This window comes from Anser brachyrhynchus (genome assembly GCF_964034855.1).
Source record: "Anser brachyrhynchus genome assembly, chromosome: 2".
NCBI lineage: Eukaryota > Metazoa > Chordata > Aves > Anseriformes > Anatidae > Anser > Anser brachyrhynchus.
In genome coordinates, this window is record NC_137695.1 from 111,254,269 (window position 1) to 111,274,525 (window position 20,257).

The 20,257-nt window shown below is 39.5% G+C and overlaps 1 protein-coding gene across 1 annotated transcript in view; it reads right to left on the reverse strand.

The window, feature by feature from the left end:
• Window positions 1–20,257, reverse strand: part of ROCK1 (Rho associated coiled-coil containing protein kinase 1) — a 90,067-nt gene that overhangs the window by 2,352 nt on the left and 67,458 nt on the right. Inside the window, exons 29-33 of the mRNA XM_080581109.1 lie at window positions 11,914–11,984; window positions 7,760–7,848; window positions 6,232–6,310; window positions 5,848–6,109; window positions 4,866–5,073 (exon numbers count right to left, since the gene is read on the reverse strand). Coding sequence (XP_080437235.1) covers window positions 4,866–5,073; window positions 5,848–6,109; window positions 6,232–6,310; window positions 7,760–7,848; window positions 11,914–11,984 — 709 coding nt within the window. The remainder of the gene's footprint in view (window positions 1–4,865; window positions 5,074–5,847; window positions 6,110–6,231; window positions 6,311–7,759; window positions 7,849–11,913; window positions 11,985–20,257) is intronic.

Consider the following 20,257-nt stretch of genomic DNA (forward strand, 5'->3'; position numbering starts at 1 on the left):
TTACTCCCTAAGCGCAGAGGTCAGGATGAGAACTTGGGGGTGCAGCGACTTGAGTTCAGGGAAGACAATCTAACAACGCACTGACACCTGAAATGAAAAGGGTTCCTCCACTTTTCTTCCCAGCCCCGGAGGAGCACCCTCCTACCTACCTTTCCTCAGCTTTGGCAGTCACCCCACTTCTCAGTGGGCTGATTCCACTGACCAAATAAGTCTACAGTTCTTTTTGACAGTCAGGAAACTGAACTGTGGACCTTTCAGAAAGGGAGCAAATGCTCATTTCAAGTACCTACCCAGGAGCAAGCGACAGAAGAGCAGGGAAGGAAGACAAAACAAGAATCCTCCCCTTACAGTGGAAACCAACTGTCAGATTAGCTCAGCTACTGTCCAATCACCAGTTAAGTGCTCAGTATAAAAGATTTGCTATAAGTTTATTTAATAATCTAAACATCTGGTACATTAGAAGTGAATTCTCCTACTGAAAGTCCACTGCCCCTTCCTGGACATACAGAACAGAATGCGTACTGGTACCTGGGCACAGGCTGGCCACGCTACATCGCAGCGGCCGTTGTCTAGTTCATAGCCACGACTAACATCAAGTCTGTCTTAGAGTCAGAAAACCATCCACAGAAGAACAGCTTGAAAGAAGTTCCTATCTAATCTTTTCTCTGGTACTTTTATGCTTGGTGTAACTCCGAATCCTTCCATCATTCGCTCGCATTGCCTGCAAGTGCCACGCAAGCCCCATTACGTTGCAGTTAGCCCAGCGTCAGCTGTCTCCCCTCTACACAGTGGGGACGGAGCGTGCACAAAGCGTGCACAAAGCCGCCCAAGCAGCTCCTCAAGCGTCAGTGACGTGTGTGGGCTCCCCACCTGCCTCCGGCATGCAGCACAACAGGCTGGCAGCACGCACATACCTAGCGCTCTCGCTGGTCAAGAGCTGTGCCTCTCTAAATTGTTTATGCTCAACATGCTTCTTCCTCCACACTCGGTGCCTACAATATGCAGCAGTAAAACAGTTTGCTTTAAATTAATTACGTGTTCTATGTCAATATTAAACATCATTAAAGATTTCTAAGGTCAAATACCAATTGTGTCACCAAGTTCACTAATGGATACAGGCTAACCCTACGAAGAGTCATAGTAAATGTTAACTGTTTGATTCACATCACTGCCTGTGCTAGCAAAATCCAAGAAGATAAAAAGATGAAGGATACCATGCGAATATTAACTTCTAGGGCTACAAAGATGGTGAAGGGTCTAGAGGGGAAGACGTATGAGGAGCAGCTGAGGTCCCTTGGTTTATTCAGCCTGGAAAAGAGGAGGCTGAGGGGAGGCCTCATGGTGGCCTGCAGCTCTCTCACAAGGGGGAGGGAAGGGCAGGTGCCGATCTGTTCTCTCCGGTGACCAGCGATAGGACCTGAGGGAAGATAGTCAAACTGCGACAGGGGAGGTTCAGGCTGGATATCAAGAAAAGGTTCTTCACCAAGGGTTGTTGCACACTGGAACAGGCTCCCGAGGGACGTAGTCACGGCACCAAGCCTGTCGGAGTTTGGACTGTGCTCTCAGTCATATGGTCTGAATTTTGGGGTAGACCTGTGTGGTGCCAGGAGCTGGACTCAATGATCCATCTAAGTCCCTTCCAACTCGGGATATTCTATGATTCTGAATTGCCAGAAAACTTAGGAGCTTTATTTCTTCCCAAGAACCCAGAAGTTCACAGTTGGTGATGAAGAAAGTTCTGAACAGAAGCTGTACGCTTGGGCAGATGGAGAAAATGCAAGACTGCAGTATTGTGAACAGCTACACAAGTAGAAAACCTTTGTCCTTCCGCTCATTCCTGAGACAGATCTGGAGCTCTGGACTCTTCCATGAACCACAGTAACTTCTTAACCCAACAGAAAGCCACTATTTGGGGGACACAGAGATGGGAGGGTGAGAAGGGATGTAAGGGTTTCTTTCTTGTTGTGCTTCCTTCTGAGGGTTTTACTCGATTGAAAACATTCCTGGATTAATTCTCTGCTGGAAATACATACATTTACTGAGGTAGTCTGTGAAGCTCACAGAAGATAGAAAAGCACGAGTCTGCAGCTCTCCTCCTTTTAGTGCCGGTGAGCTATTAGGATCATTGTATCTCTTGTGCCTGAGCATCTTTAAAAATAATATTTTCTCATTTAAAAAAAGTTCCTGTTCACTACTTCCACGTTTCTATGATTCTGTACCATTCTAACAAGACAAGGGCCCACAGGATTAATTAAAGAAATTGTGTAACTGATCTCCCCAAACAGACCCGTTCTTTTAAGAGCTACTGTAAAGTTTCATATACACAATTGTTCACCCTATAAGGAATTAGCTGTAAATTCGGTCTTGCTGAAGACCACCATGAACAGCATCTCTATTAAGACAATGAAAATGAATTAATGAACTGATTTTAAGAAATCAATCACTAGTTTTGCTGTTCCTTACTTATCAACTCTCTGTATGACTGTAGTTCAGTAATAGGGCAGGTGAGAAAAGTGACAAGAATCCCAGTCTTGCAGCATCACGTTAGCTGCTGGTAGATGGTGATGGTGACCCTCTGACCTTTACACTTGGGTAACTATCAATTTAAACTATGAAACATATGCTGTGTTGGGTTTGTATCATTCTAATTTCTTCGTAATAACTCCATATTGTCCTAAAATATAAATACTATGTATTCTTTTTTTCAGACCAAGAATACTGTCTCAAAAGATACTGTGTTCAATTGCCATTTTCAGTAAGTGATGCTGCCTAATATCATTTCACCATCATATTTTAAAAACTCTTGAAACTATATTAATGAATTTTATATTAACATTTTTTTTCCCCCAGAATTGATATTGGAATGGTCAGTCAGTATCAAAATCATTCCACTTATTTCTTTTAAGTAGCAAACACAATATGCTTTTTCTTTTGGTCTTAGGTAGTCCAAGACTCACTGAAAAATCTTACTAATCAGTAACAGCATTCTTTAGCCAGTTCTAAACATTTCTATTGCCTTTATCTGCCTGTTTTTAAGCTGCCTGTTTTTAAACTTTTAAACTTTTATCTGCCTGTTTTTAAAGGCAGACCTTATAAGGTCTGCTTTCAGTAACTAGTTTCTAGAATCCTCTGATTATTTATGTATCATATGATATATAAAAATCACTTGGTATTTTTCCCAGTCACAGAACAAGAGTATTTCAACAGTTCTATTGTAAATAAAGATGTTAAATAACTATTAATGATGCATATTTTAAATCAGCAGATACAACTTAGATCCAAAATTTGTAAAAGATATGTCTAATCTTGGTGGGGAGAAGGATAACATTTTTTAATAAATCCCAGAAAGTTGAGGACTGAAGGAAAACTAAGTTTGGAAACACTGAAGCATTATAAAGCTTATGGAAGTCGGGAGAAGTGGACATTCTGTAGACAAGACAATTTAACAAGATTTCACATCTAACTGTCCACCTATTCAGTTATTTTGGGGGAAAGGAACATGCATACTATCAGAAAGCAAGTTAAAAATCAGTACAATGTCCTAGCATTAAAAAAGAAGTATATTTTAAATCTGGCCCTGGTTAATGCATAGGGTCACAAATAGCTCTACCAAACAACTGATGAGACAGGGGAAGACAGGGAATGAGTGAGCAAGGACAAGGAATGGAATCATCATTTAACCTGCCTGACACTAACAGAAATAGCATAAACAGTCTGAGAATCCAGAAGTTTCTTGGTGGCTTCTGACACAAACCCATGAATCCCTGGTTGATGAGAAGCTCAACATGAGTCAGCAACGTCCATCTGCAGCCCTGAAAGCCAACCATATCCCAGGCTGCATCAAAAGCAGCGTGGCCAGCAGGTCGAGGGAGGTGATTCTCCCTCTCTGCTCTGCTCTCAGGAGACCCCACCTGGAGCACTGCGTTCAGCTTTGGGGCCCCCAGCATAAAGACATGGACCAGTTGGAGTGAGCCCAGAGGAGGGCCACCAGGATGATCAGAGGGCTGGAGCACCTCTCCTATGAGGACAGGCTGAAAGAGCTGGGGTTGTTAAGCCTGGAGACGAGACAGCTCTGGGGAGGCCTTCTGGGAAGGCTCTTACAGCGGCCTTCCAGTACCTAAAAAGGGGGCCTCCAGGAAAGATGGGGAGGGACTCTTTGTCAGGGAGCATGGTGATAGGACAGGGGGGAATGGCTTTAAACTAAAAGAGGGGAGATTTAGATTAGACATTAGGAAGAAATTCTTTACTCGGAGGGAAGTGAGACACTTCAACAGGTTGCCCAGAGAAGCTGTGGATGCCCCATCCCTGGAGGTGTTCAAGGCCAGGCTGGATGGGGCTTTGGGCAGCCTGGTCTGGTGGGAGGTGTTGGCAGGGGGCTGGAACAAGGTGACCTTTAAGGTCCTTTCCAACCCAAACTATTCTGTGATTTTATGAATCACTGAGTAAATTTCTCATATCATCCCCATCTGCAGACAGACTCTAGCTTCCACAAGCTTTGAGTCAGTCCATGAATGTGGATCATCATCATTCTTGCATTTATATGCCATTGCTGATATATTTACTGAGCCTTGCTTTTAAACAGGAAAAAATGCAAACAGCTCCCCCACATGCATTGGCAAGCCTGGCATTGCCATCTCTACTGTACTTTTCAAAATCTGAACTGGTAAATGTAAGAATAGCAGGAGAGTTTTGTCTATTCCTCCTTTCAGGATTTGAGAAGAGATTTAGACCATCAGTTCAGTAGTCTTAACGATGGTGTTATTCCACAATTTCAAGTTAATTAAGACTTATAAAGAGTTTTTTGCTGTTTTTTTTGTTGTTGTTGTTGTTAAAGAGATCCATGGCTTTTGTAGTTTATTTCTCACCTAGTTTTTCCAGAAGTATTTTTAACAACTTTTCGGAATGACTGATTTGCTGAGGATCTTGTAGACATAGTTCTAGGAGACGCTCGAACGAAAGTAGATGGTGGGTTCTTAGGGATCTTCTTTACTAAATGAGTCACCCACTTCTTCTGTTCATCTTGACAGGATGCCAGTAACAACATGTCTCTTGCTGAAGTTACATCGTAACTCACTGTACATAAAAGGCAGAAGATGATTCAGTGAAAATTAGGATTTGTTATCAGAACAACAAATTATGACATACCAGTTGCACCACTGGAAAGAAGAACAGCATCTATATACGTGCTTGTAGCTGAACGTTTTATGTAGTTTTAGAAGACAATAAACAGCGGGAGAAATTATAAATACTGTTTCTTTCAATAGTTCTCTCTCTTCATTAAGATTCTTGATTCTAACATTCATACTCAAGAAATGAGACAATTTACACTCATTTCAGTCTTATGCTGGAAAGCTGCACGGGTACTTTATGACTGACTTCCAGAGTACATACTCCAAATGCTCCATTTCACAGGAGCACAGAGAAGAAACCTTCACTCCAATCCATGAAGTGGCAGAAGAACCACTCTTCAAAGGTCTCAGCATGGACTGGTGACGTGGCTACTGTATTGCCCCTAACGTGGGCTATGCACAAGGACAGAAAGGATGGTCTGGGAACCAAGCAGCTGACCAGTACCTGGGCAAAAACCCCTAGGGACCCTTATGCTCTCCAGGTCCTCGGCAGAGCAACATCAGTTACACCACAAAAGGCCTCCTTACACAGGCTTTACACAGCTGCCTGTTCATAACCAGTATTAACAGCATTACTGTAACAGTACCTTTCATATCTGAAACATAACACTAAAGAGTACAACACTTAATCTAAAGTGCTTTTATTTTCATCCCTTAGGTTAGGAGGTCTGGCTAAAAATGCAGAGAATATGGAATGCTACAAAAAACATGAGTGTACCTTTGCATGGTGCAATTAATTCCTCTTTTCTATCCAAGTGGTCCCTATGGCACTTCACATGGCATCTTCGACATTCCAGAGCAGCAGGGGGTTTGAAGACGTGCCAAAGGGGTTTGGCACAGGCCTCACAGTTGGCTGGGAAGTGGTATATCGTTGGAATAAATTCATGGCCTTTGTGATTTAAAAAATTCGTCTTCTCTGCCGGCTGTACTGGTTCTACCTCCAAATCCTTCCTGCATTCCCCCTCATTAGCATACAGAATCTAAAAAAAAGGAATACTAGCATGTTACTGTTGAAGCATCACATATTTTTGTATGTTTTTCCAAAGACAACACTGAACTTTTTGAAGGGAGTTAGAACAGAGATAATTCACGTCTTTTTTACCTGGAATATTTTAGGAATTTCTTCAGTTTCTGCTCTATATACATCTCCTTGAGTTACAGGTCGGACATGGAACAGCTTACTAGATTAAAAGAAACATGAATCAGAAAAGGTTAAAAGGTTACAACCAAATTGCTTTGAAGTTCTTATAAATCCTGTTTATGCAAGCAAAATTATATACTTCGAGGCTGTAGTATGGTTTCAGGAATTCACTAAAATCATATAGATCTTGTCTATCCAGGTAAGACCAAAAGCTTGTAAAGAGGATGATCTTAAAATGTGTTAAAGATCCACCTTGGAAAATTTACCTGTGAAAGAGGCTTTCAAATTCTTCCTTAGAACAGTGGGAAGTCTAAACGATTATTGCTAGAAAAGCATATTTATAGCCCTAGATGGAAGTAACCGTATCAAGCACAGCAATACTTCCTTTTTTTCACTAAATCATGTGATTAACCGAGAATCAATCAATGTAAGAAGATCACAAAAGGCAATTTGGGGCACTAGGTGTTGAAAATGTTGTTAAAATTGGAACAAACACCATCCTACACTGGTTAAAGGCCGTAAATCCATCCAGCCCAAGGCTCTCTTTTCAACAGTAGCCATAACAGATGTTTATGAAAAGAGAATAAGAAAAAGCTCAAAGAGAAAATAATGCTTTTCCTATTTATAACCAATTGGCAGCTTAAGTGCTTCCTGAGTTTGTGATTACTTCCAGACCACTACATTTGTTATGTTAGTCACTGGCAGACCTATTCATAAATTTTAAAGCCTTTTTCCACTTACTACTCTATAACGTCCCATAATGTTGGTCAGCTGTTCAAACATCACAATCATGTAACAGCAATGGGCTTCAGTGATATTTGACACATTTTTCCTTATGTATTACCAATGCAGAGGGAACACAACTTATTTACTTTCTTCACTTAAAATAAATAGAAACCATCTGGAAAATTTAAAAATGCTTTGGACTCACTTAATACTGAGCCCTCCTCAGATTGCAAGAAAAAGGTGTGAGGCAAAGGGATGAGATCTAAAAACAGAGTCTATACCTTATTTTTGTGTGCCCCACAGCTATCATGACCTGCTTTAGAAAGCAACAGTTGAAGCAACTGGACAAACTAGGTATTACAGTGTCAGGGAGACTGATCCACTTCTTCCCACCCAGCTGTATAACTTAGCCAGCACAGATAAAAGGTAACACTGAATCAGAAGGAGATGTAATACATAGGTTCCTCTGTTTCTGACCCTCCTCATAATAAGGCTCATCTCTTCTATAAAAGCAAAGCGGTGACTACAGAGACATGCTATACTGCAATTCATTTTCTCTCTACCTTTTAGACTTAGTAATACAAAGAAAACATAGGATCTTCCACAGAAGGTAACAGCACTGTGAAATACATTGTCCAACTAGTACGGAAAATCCGAAGTTGTTTATGGAATGTTGATTCCAAGTGCCTAGGTTTGTTATCAGTGATCTCAGACGCTGCTCTTTTGCCTATCTTTATGCAAAGTCAACGATAACTTTACTTACTCTATGTCTAGTACCATGGATGGATTAGACTGGTCCTTGTCCTTTTCATCGTTATAGAACAGTATCTTTTTACTGCTCACCACGACATACTGGGGAAAGAAAGAATAAAAACAAGTTCAAACTACATTTTAAAAAACAACATTTAAAAGCACATAAAAGCCTGAGTAAAGTAAGGTTTTTAAACTAATATCAGCAAATACTTAAATCATCATCCAGACAGCTATACTACTGACAGCTATGCAATGCTACAGCCACAGTGATTGCATACTGTCACTGGAGAACTCTGAAACGCTCACGACAACTCTGTAAGTCTATGTATACACAAAACTCAAACTTCAGTTGCTACTGGGATGTTGCTATGAAAGTTACTCCATCCCTGATCAGCTCTTGGAGTACAGAGTCTATCACTTACTGATAAGCTGTAAACACCTCCCACTCACTGGTACTTTGCACCAAACAAGGGGTGGCCTTACCTACAGTTTCTCTTTAATGAACCAATATAATAAAGAGCAAAAGCAAACCAGCAGTAAGAGCAAACAAGTCACACTCTGGTATATATTTCAGATGCAGGAATAAACTGAGACAGCAAAGTGAACGTTTGCAGACGAAGAAAAAAGAAATGGACATTCTTTTGCTGCATGCCACTTTAAAGGTCAAACCACAAAGTACTTTCCAGAATTGTAAAGATGCTAAGAAACAGAAATATTAAGTAATGTGCTGATTAGTTTATTTTTTTCCTTAGTATTTTAAAGCTCTTGTTAAGAACCTACATATTAATAAAACTATCCCATGCTACTGAAAAAATGGAGTACTTGAGAATGCATAGGATTCTGAGGAATATGGAAGAGCTATTGGGAAGGCACTGAGAGTTTTAGAGCAGGGGTGGGCTTTAGGCTCCAATTCCGAGAAAATACCCAAATGTTGAGTATGCCTGCAGCATCTGCCTTCCTGTCCCCAAAAGCGCAAAGATATAGTCCTCAACCTAAAGCATGCAGACACCTTTCCAGTGCCGCTCATAATCACACAATTATAAATGTTTCACAGAATGCTTTGGGTTGGAAGGGATCTTGAAGACCACCTAGTCCAAACCCTGCTGCCATGAGCAGGGACACCTCCCACCAGACCAGGCTGCCCAAAGCCCCATCCAGCCTGGCCTTGAGCACCTCCAGGGATGGGGCATCCACAGCTTCTCTGGGCAGCCTGTGCCAGTGCCTCACCACCCTCAGAGTGAAGAATTTCCTCCTAATGCCTAATCAAAATCTCCCCTCTTTTAACTTTAAGCCATTACTCGTTGTGCTATCACTACACCCCCTGACAGTGTGTCCCCTCTCCAGCTTTCTGTTGGCCCCCTTTAGGTACTAGAAGGAAAAACATGTTCATATGATGTGAAAAACAAAGCAAGCTGTTCAGACAGAATAAGAGCTTTATAACCCACAAGCAAGTTAAGATTAAACATCTTTAACCTAAGCACTTCCCAGTGAATTCAGACCTTTAGCATTTGCTGCTTGTTGCTCTTCAGTAGGACCTACCAGTCCAATGCCTTTGCTACAACTGTCCATAAGCATAAGCTCATTGACAGCTGTGGCAGTTCCCTCCCTGCAGTTTCAAATGTTTTAGAAACAAGGTTTTAAATGTATGACGTTTAAAAGAGAATTAAAAAGACTGTTCTAAGTTCGGCTCCATGTTCAGGTATAACATGACACACATGCACGGGAAAGGAAAGAAAAGAGAACACAAGAACAGCTCATCTTGAATTCCAGTTACTGGAAGGTATGCGAATGGGTTTCTGACTATTTAGTAAATGGCGTTTACTCCTCCTACAAGAGCAGGTTGAGCCTCCTCATTACAGAGGACTAAGTCTGACCTCACAATCCGAATATGCAAGTTACCTTAACAAGTTTACAGAAAAGTGCTTTTAAAACGTGTTGCTCAAGCTGCATGCTACAGCTGTACACATAAACTACTGAAATGCATCTAAACCCACAAAAGCTGTTGTGTTTTGTTTTTTTGTCCCCCCTGACAAAAAGGGCTTTCACCTCCTTAGTCACGATTCTTTAATACAAAGTCCGATCAACTTGAATAAGTACCAAGTAGTAGTGGTGTGAGTCTGATTTTCTCCACTGAAGAAAGAGTCTGTGCTTGTGTTCCTTTGATCTCTTTCAACAGAGAGCTAATACCTTCTTTACCTTTGAAGTACACACCTCTACCTTTCACAGATAAGAGTAAGGCCTTAAAATGACTACTACTAACAAATGCAAATTCTGACTGCAATTGAACTCAGTTATCACTCTGCATACAAGTGTTGGTGAAAGAACAACTCAACCTCACAAAAGAAAAGTTAACTATAAGGCATGCAACAGCTTCAACATCCTGTTATGACCATGCAAAAAATATTTTTATCATCTCAACTTGGGATGAAGTTCCAAATAAAAAATATGGCTAACCCATTTTAATGATAGCTTGACCTCTAAACTCAAGTCTTTCTTCTCAAATGAATCTTTTCCACACTCAAAACTTTCTAACTTAAGCTAAATGACTGAGGGCATGGGACAAAAATCAGAGCCACTGACATCTGAGCTAGAAATGTGGCAATTCAATTTATAACAACTCAGACATCAATCCAATCATTCTGCTAATACAGTTAGCAGTTACAGCTTCTGCTAATACAGTTACGGCTTTCTCGTTAAATTAACCTGGACATGGCTATATTTGAGGTTCCATGCCTCCCACTAACCCCAAAACTGAAAGCTAATTAGAGCAGGAGCACACGAAGAGGTTAAGTACAAGCCAACTTGTTTCAGACGCAGCATAGTTCAGCCAACAGAACACACACCCAAGTTAACATGGTCCCTCACTACTGGGTCTCAGTGGTTTGAATCTCAGCTAGCTTAAGGATCTTGTCAGCATGATTCATTTTATGACAGAGGCATCTATTTGTAGCTCAAATTCCTTCAAATTGCAGGGATTATTATTTAAAATAGCAAAGTATGAATGAGTATGAATGGAGTAACTGCCTGCAGTATCTTGAAGGATCTAAGCATGCCTGAAGAAGCTCAGATAGCCTTTTAGTGGAGAAGCTGCATTTATCAGAAGTTTACTAAGTTAATCATCACAGGGTGAATGAATATTCTCCATTTCTAGAAGACAAGTAGGTAAGCTGCCAGATGTATTCTGACAGAAAAAGGATGCAGTATTTTAGATAATCCAGAGCAGAATAAAGCTACATGATTTGTGGCAAAGGCACTGCCAAAAGTCTGACAGCAAGCTGGATAAATCAATTCTGAAACAACAGAAGTCAAACAGCCTTAGCTATCAAACAATTTTTGATACATGTTGCACATCCATTACTTCAGTCCTGGAATAAATTTGCAAACAGGTGTATTTCTTGAGGCACCTGAAGAACATTCAAATACTATTGTCATTTGACTCAAATACAGCACCCAGAACATCCTAGAACTTGCCCTGTAAATTTCATCCAGTTCTGCTAATACAGAGACAGTGAAGGACAAAGCAGCTAGAAACCAACTGAAAAGCGCTTAAAGTGTACGTAACAAACCTAAGGTTCCAAACTGCAGTAATCAAGCAGTTTCAATATGGTACTTGATTGCACTGACTCTCATCTAAGGGTCTGGGGGGAATACTCTAAGCGGTTGTTAGTTGAAATAATGTAGAGTTTAACACTCACTCTCCACAAAATATCATTGATATTGTCATGATTGTCTGACAGACACACCACCTTCTACGGAGGAAAAGCAATACTACTTTCTTTAGAGTGGGAATTCCATCACAGAGGTCTGAGAATAAACCAGTCTTTTCAAGAGACTAACCACTTTAAAAAAAGGGAGAAGGAAATGTCATTGAAAATTATCCATGACAATTTATAATGAGAATGAAGACCAAGGTAAAGTAGAATCCAAACAGGATTCATGATTCTAAGATGCTCATCGTAAAGCATTTCCTCAACCTCCTGTTACAAATTTGTACATTATCACGCTGAACTTGAATTTTCTTGATTTTTTTTCTTAATAATGTCTAGGCACTAAACTACTTCAATAATTTTGTTTAAGAAAGATGAGTTGTAAAGCAAATTCCATCATTACTGTATGCCTAAAAAGCTTTTCAAAGGAGTTAGGCAAGAAAAAATCCATTTGTACCTGTTTCTTCCAGCCATGCCGCTTTATATTTCCTTTGTTTGGTATTGAAAGCCAACCTTCAAGTCTTGATTCTAGTTCAAAAGAAAAAAATAAATAAAATTATATATTTAATGATAATAAATAGAAACAACACAAAGCAAACTACTACTCGAAAGGAAAATGTACTACATGCGGCAATAGGCCATTACCTATTTAGCAAAGCAGAATAAAAAGCACTGCTGAATAAAGTGAAGACACAAGCATTTATTTCATGCTCCATCACAAGCTAACACTATTATATAGTTACTGCAGAATAAAGTGAAAACTGTTTTCCTTAATGCCAACATCTGAACATAAATAGTTTGCAAAGGGTCAGGCACAGGAAGACTTTGCTTTGAAAATGTGTTACAGCTTAAATAGAGGACAATTAAGAGATTTTCAATATAAATATCATTTACACTCATAGGGGCTACATGAAAATATTCAGCAGGAGGATGCAGCAAATAAACCAGAACCACGTTTTCCAAGGGAAACAAAAAAGAAGAGCGCACAAGAGCAAGCAAAGCTACATAGGTGTTCCATTACTCACAGAAGATAAGCATAGGAGATAAATAAATAAGGAATGCAGGAAGAATCAACTAGATATAAAGAATAAGAGACAAGCATTTTATTCAAATTTTCAGTGGACAGTTTTCCAAAGATTCATGTAATAACTTGTTTTGCTATCACAAAACTACTCATTTAACAATTATACAAAGAAAAGTCGCAAGAAAAATAAGTCTGCCTAATGTGAATCATGGTCTTAAAACTTCCTCCAGCTGATATTGTAAGTTTATTTTTACTTTTTGATAGGTATTTTAAAAAATATGTAGCCAGGTAATAGAACTGAGAAGATATCTTGACTATCTTGATTCCACTAATCTAAACTGACATAGAAGTCTCAGAGTTTTGTAAATGAAAGAATGAAGTAATGAAAATTTCACTCCAGAATTATAAATTAGCCTCACTTTAAAAAAAAAAACTTAAAATATTCTAATGATTATAAAAGTGTGATTCTGTAAAATAAAGCATCAGGACAGAAACACAGCTGATAATTATAAAGAATGCATACATTAGTTAACTTGAAGAGCAGCACTAAAAGCTTAAAAACATCAGGTTAAAATTTGCTGAAACATTCTCCACAAATATTTGTGTAAAAAGGAGCTACCGGTTCCCTTTATAATTCCGTGATAATTCCGTACGGTTCATCCCAGTAAGCTCTGAAAAATACACCCAAATATGCAAAAGATATTGTCCATACACTTCGTTTTGTAAAATTACAAGAAGAATGACAGCCCAACCTTTTACAAGGTATTAAAATTAGGCTTGGAAAAAAATACAACTTTACAACAGTAGCCATACAGCATACAACATTTAAAAGTGGAATATACTTTTAAAAAAATTTTTTAAAAATTAAAAAATATCTCCACATACAGAAAATCCTCAAAATACCGGGGGGGTGGGGTGGGGTGGGGGGCACTGAACTATCAAAATTCCAATTGGGAGAACAGCATGTTAACACAACTCTTTCCAACATGAAACCTGCCTGGAAAAAAAGAGAAATATACTTCCCCACCTCTCAAATCTGTGTAAGAATTGCAGGGTGCTGGGAGGCTGCCTCTCCTCCTCCCAGCTCTTGATATTCAGGGGCTCTGGAAAAGGAAATCTATTTCCTTCATATGTTTGCAGGCATCGCAGCTAATTCTTACCTTATTTTGAATATTTGTTCCTTAATGATTAATTTTACATCAAGAGAAGATTCTTTCATTTTTAGACATTTTAGAAATATTCCAAAGCTCTAGTCCTCTGTTGCAAAACAAAGTGATTACCCACTACTAAAGAATATACTACAAACTCCTGTGATTCAAAAGGAACGCTACACATCTGGGAAAAGAGAGGCAAATGAAAATTTGAAGAGGGATCGAATAATGACACATTTTTAAGATGCATCAGGTACTATAATGCTTATACAGACAGCATGAGGAGGATTATTTTTCTAAGTTCACTTTATTTCAGTATGTTTTGAAAGAAATTTTAAAGGAAGTGGAAGGTGGACGATCTGTTAAAAGTGAACTGGTTGACATTCTTTTCTGTTCACTACAAGTCTATTTTAGTGATCAAATACTATTTGAATGAGGAATAATTTCTGAGCTGTGAATAATGTCTTGCAGTTGAAAATATTTTCTGAATGTACTCCTTTTCAGCAAAGCCAACATTTGTCTGGAACTAAATGTACTCTTGAAAGGGCAGATGAGCCCTTTCGTTCCAGCCATGCCACAAAGGTTTGTCTTGAGTACTATTTACAGTGCATTTTTATTTCCCTTGACAGAGTTAGCAAACACAACTGCAAATGCTCATCTGGATGTTTCACAAATATCCGATCCAGAAGAATAATATTTATGAGAGTTCCGATTAAGTAGTTAAGAAAATATGGGCTATCTAGACTATAAAAAAAGAATCTTCCAGCTTTGTCTCTAAAAGTAGGCTGAAACCTATTGCCTGACAACTTCCCTGTATTTTGGAAAGAATCCCAGAACCGATACATAGTATTCCCAATCCAAAAAAAAAAAAAAAGATAGGCCTCAAAAATATCTGATGGCTAGCTGGATTCTAACAGTATATGAAGAAAAAAATATCTGTGAAAGGTACAGTTATAATTATCTGCCAGAATATATTAGAACACGGATTTGCATTCTAAATATCTTCATGTCTATTATTCATATTGCCATAATTATAATTCAGTGCATTAAACAGGAGTTCTAATGGTAGGTCTTCAATAAGATTACAAAATACAACCATTACTGTATTGATTTACGAGACTACTTGTTGTTTTAGTGCTGAGGTGCCCTTATAATCAATATAGTATCTTTTCCATTTTCAGGAATTCCTACTCCTCAGACTCCTCCCATAACAACAGAAAAAAATGGAGATTACTACCTCACTAACTTCTTCCAGTCCATATTCCAAAGAACTGTTCACCTAGATGGTCCACATTCGTTATTCTATCCTGTCCATGTAAGGCATTACTTAATAACATACACTGTAAACTATTCTGTCTTCCAGTTAAAACTGCAGGACAACTCAATTATTTAAATTACCTTGCAAATCAGATTAAAAGAACTAATTCACAACAGGTTACGTGCTGTCTAAGGATCAGAAAAAAAAAACCCTTGAAGCTCAGGATTAAGTTTTGTCTTCACAAAGAACAATTCCGCTAGCAAGTCTTAATACTTGCATGATTGTAAAATCTAGCCAGGAGGAAGAGGCCTTCTTCTAAAGGCATCATGAAAAAGCACATATTTCAGCTGTTTCAGCAAGGACTCTAAAGTGAGACATCAGCTGAGACATGAGCTAGTGTCTGAATCGATTATCAAAAGTGAGAATTATGGGAACTGCTTAGAAGTGAATACAAGGAAGACTATCCTCTATCCTTCCCATCAGAAGAAAAAGCCTGAGACCAGCCTGGATCACCTGAATAACCCAATCCTAATCTTGGGATCAGTGTAAATTGTCCTGGAGGTACCATAACTTGAGGGGAGGGGTATTTAGTTCAATGACACACAGACCACCTCCAGGTGAGATGTAGCTGTAAAGAATACATTTTAGAATTACCTTGAACTTATTCTAAGAGCTTATCCAAGGTCTTCTGACCCCAAAATTTTACAAGATGCTCTTCCTGTAAATTATGAATTCTCCTCTTGTAGCCTCTCTGGTGACTAGTATCCTAAATTCCCTGAATAGAAAAGAGACTGTCCAATAGCCTGATCCCTCCACCTCTGGCATGCAAGATAGTGGAAAATGCCTAAGAATCAGGGGTCTCTTTGGAATGCTGCCAACATTACTATTGCACCATTTCATACCAAGCTTTTTTTTCCCCCCCTCAATTAAACCAGAGACTGCCCATCATCAGAATTGAAACTATGGAGTCATTCTATGCTTACATTATTTTGTTTTCATTTTTTCCCTGGTGACATTTTTTTTACTAAGAAAACAGGAAACCGAATAAATCGTACCATAATTATTTATTTAGTAATTCTACTGTTTGCATTAAATATTCTAAGGAATGTCTTTCCCTTAAAAGCAGATTCATCAGCTAGAGAATCTTGTTGACTACCCATCAGATCCACGTCTTAAGCAAGAAGCTATTTGTGCTCTGAAGAAATGTCTGTGTACGAGTTCCTCACCAAAAACACTGACCAAATACTTCAGAAAACGTCTGAGAACAAGAATGGAAATGCTACAGAAGTGATGGGAAACTAGCACACAGATGAAGACAAACATGTTCATACTACTAAACTGTAACAAACGAACTGCTGTGGTATGCCACCTTCTGTTTTGAAGAATAATTATTTGGTTTGCAGAAAAATAACTACGTGCTAGATAATTTGGATGGAAGGAGAGGTAACCTGGAAGGAATAGAGACATTGTCCAAACTGCCAGGTATCAAGTCAGGAAAGCTAAACTACAGATAGAATTGAATCTGGCCAAAGTCATCAAGGACAACAAGAAGGGCTTCTACAGGTTCCTCAGTGACCAAAGGAAGACTAGGGAAAATGCAGGCCCTGAAGGAAACAGGAGACTCGACTACTTAGAACTGTGATAAGTCTGAGGAAGTGAGTGCCTTCTTTGCCTCAGTCTTTCCAGCAAGACTGGCCTTCAGAAATCCCAGGTCCCAGAGACCAGCCTGAAAGGCCGAAGCAAAGATGTATCCACCTCTTCTTTGGTGGAAGACCAAACTGGACATGCATAGTTCCATGGGCCCTGAAGCAATGCACCCACAATTGCTGGCAGATGTGATTATGAGGCCACTCTTAATAATCTTGGCTTGACCATGGCAACTGGAGGAGTGCCCTAAAACTGAAGGAAAGCACATGTCACTCCTATCTTCAGGAAGGTCAAGAAGGAGGAACCAGGGAACTACAAGCTGGTCAGCCTCACCTCAATCCGTGGAAAGGTGATGGAAACCATTTTCAGGCACATGAAGGAGAACAAAATCATCAACCTTGAAAGGCTGAGGAAGTAGGCTGACAAAAATTTCTTTGTTAAACTATGAGAAGTACAAAGTCCTGCACCTATGGAGGAACAGCCCAAGGCACCAGGACACACTGGGACATCCAGCTGGAAAGCAGCTTTGCAAAGAAGGACCTGACAATCCTGGTAGACACCAAGTTTAACGTGTACCAGCAGTGTGCCCTTGCCGCTAATAAGGCTAATGGTATTCTGGGCTGCATTAGGCAAAGTATCACCGGTAGGTCAAGAGAGGTGATCTTTCTGCTTTACCCAGCACTGGTGAGGCCATCCCTGGAGTGCTGGGTCCAGTTCTGGGCCCCCCAGTACAAGAGACATGGACGTACTGAGAGTGTCCAATGGAGGGCTACCAAGATGATCAAGGTACTGGCGCATCTCTCCTCTGAGGAGAGGCTGAGAAAGCTGGGACTGTTCAGCCTGGGGAAGATGAGGCTCAGGGAGATCTTATCAGTGTGTATTAATAGCTGAAGGGAAGGAGCAAAGAGGTCAGAGCCAGGCTCTTTTCAGTGGTGCCCAGTGCCAGGACAAGAGGCAATGGGCACAAACTGGAACACAGGAGGCTCCCTCCGAGCATCAGGAAACAATTCTTTACTATGAAGGTGATAGAGCACTTGAATAGGATGCCCAGAGAGATGGGGGAGTCCTCCTGTCCTTGGAGATCTTCAAAAGTCACCCGGAGGTGGTCCTGAGCAACCTGCTTGAGAAGTTGGTTTGGACCATATGACCTCCAGAGGCTCCTTCCAACCATTGAATGATTCTGTCAATAGCCTTTTTCCATGGCATGGGATACTTAGACCTTGAAGACTAGCTTTCTTTTCCTGCTTATAATGCTAGTGCACTCCTGTGCTCTCAACTAACAACGTGTTGAACATGACTATATTAATGTCACTATTTCTCTAAATTACCTAAATTGCTTCTTATTCAGATTCTGGTTAATTCAATCTTGCTCAAAAAACCCACAGCATATAGGGACATAATCTAAATTTATTATTAAGTAATATACATCAGAGGCCATAATATGTATTAGAGCTCCTACATTTATGACACTAACATCAGCAACACAACTGCAGTAAAAAACAGATGTGAAAGAAAAAAGCACAAAAAATGAGGGAGAGGGGTGACAGGGTGGTAAAACAGAAATAGAAGGGTAATGAGTATAGAAGACAAAGGGAGAGACCATAAGAGTTTCTGGTAATTATGATATTCTAATTAACAATGAAAAAGCTGCTGACTTGTAAACACTTGGCACATACAGTAATTTCTGCCTCAAAAATCAAAGTGGAGGGTCAGACAGACAGAAGCCTGTCGCATGGTCCACAGAAGGGCCACGAAAATGATCAGAAGGCTGAAGCGCCTCTGATCTAGTGGGTGTCACTAGAAAGAGAAAGGCTGAGAGAGCTGGGGATTTCCAGCCCGTACAAGAGAAGGCTCCGGGGAGACCTCATTGCAGCCCTTAAAAGGGGCCTATAAACAGATATCAACTTTTTACTTGGGCAGATAATGACAGGACAAGGAAGAATTGTTTTAAACTAAAAGAGGGGAGGTTTAGATTAGATGTTAGGAGGAAATTCTTCATTCACAGGGTGGTGAGGCACTGGCACAGGCCGCCCGGAGAAGCTGTGGATACCCCAGCCCTGGAGGTGTTCAAGGCCAGGCCGGACAAGGCCCTGGGAAACCTGATCTAGTGGGTGTCATCCCTGCCCATGGCAGGGGGGTTGAACTAGCTAATCTTTCAGGTCCATTCCAATCCAAGCCATTCTGTGATTCTATGAAGCCTATGCACGTCTCCAAAGGGAAAACTGGAAATAACATACCTTATGAATCAGACAAAGAAACAGCATACTCCTACAGACTTTCCACGATCTAAGAGACAACAGCATCATATCGACATACTATTACTCTTAAGAAGAAAATAAGGAAGGTGCTACCAGATGGAGACAAGTGGTGTTTTTTTCAGTACAATACACAACAGCCATTTTGCTGAAAATGTCTGAAAAGCAAAGTAAGCAAGTTTAATACTACCCTTTCATGTTAAATAAATCTAGTCCATTTTCTTGCAGAGAAATGTAAGCTTTCTATTTACAGGAATTCAGAAATTCTCAGTAAAAAAAAATAGGAACTACAGACTTCTTCATTTAGGAAATGCTATCAAACATAAGAGACATTTCCAAATAGTAATTTGAGGTGGAAAAAAACATTTCAACAAAAGTTAAAAGTAAAAACCTCTCATTCCTTTTTGACCCTAATTAAACAGAAACCACCCAGAATTAGTATCTAACAGAAAAGCTCCTGAGAAGTACCGGAAGTTCAGGAATACCTAAGGGGGTATGAAAGGGAGTTCCTAGCAGGTGACAGACAGCTAAGAAAATTACTTCATCAATCTAATAGCTCTAAGAATCCCCAATATTGAGTTTTAGTGGAAGTTTGGCTACAGAAGACATTTCTGAAACAAAAAAATATATTTACATTACAATATGGCAATATCCTGAGGTTTTTTACGATGGAATTGTCAGAATGCAAAAGGCTTCTTGGAAAGAGTGGAAATTGCAAAGAACAGACCATATGATTATATGAATAGAAATGCATTCTAAAACAGAACTGATTTCAAATGAACATCTGAAAACATACTAGGGGAAGACAGGACACAAAAATAGACACAGAAAAGAATAACTACATAAAAATATACTGTAAGTTCCATAACCTACCTGAAATTTCAATCATTTTAAGACCCTTGGAAAAGTTCTAGAATGTGGCAATCTGTGCAGCATGAGGTGCATTAACAGGAAAAGAGACACCTAAAATATTTCTATCTCCTTTTATCCAATTACTTACCCACTAAGGTCTTAAAACACCTAAAATAGTATTTTATTTGAATCTGTTTTTCTACAATTAAATCAGAATGTAAATTTGTAAGACTAGCATTGATAAAGAATTTCAAAAAAAAATAAAAATTATATAACTGCACACAGAAAATAAGCCTCACTCCAATATATGGAAACTGTAAAGCCCTGATTATTGCTAAAAGTTTTCTCCCATATCTACAAATACGGGAATGTAAATATGCTAACTAATTATACTTTTCAAATATTGGAGGGTGGAAAATCACTAACCAGTGTTAACAGTGGGTCTCAAAATACAGTACCTGTAACTGAAACTATATGGAAATGGTTAGCTATGATTTGTCCTGAACTATTTGTTCTTTTATTCTGTTGAATCAGAGTACTATACTCTGCTATGTATTATGGAAATTTCAACTGTAATTTTTCCACATAGGCAGTTATTACCACTTTTCATAAAG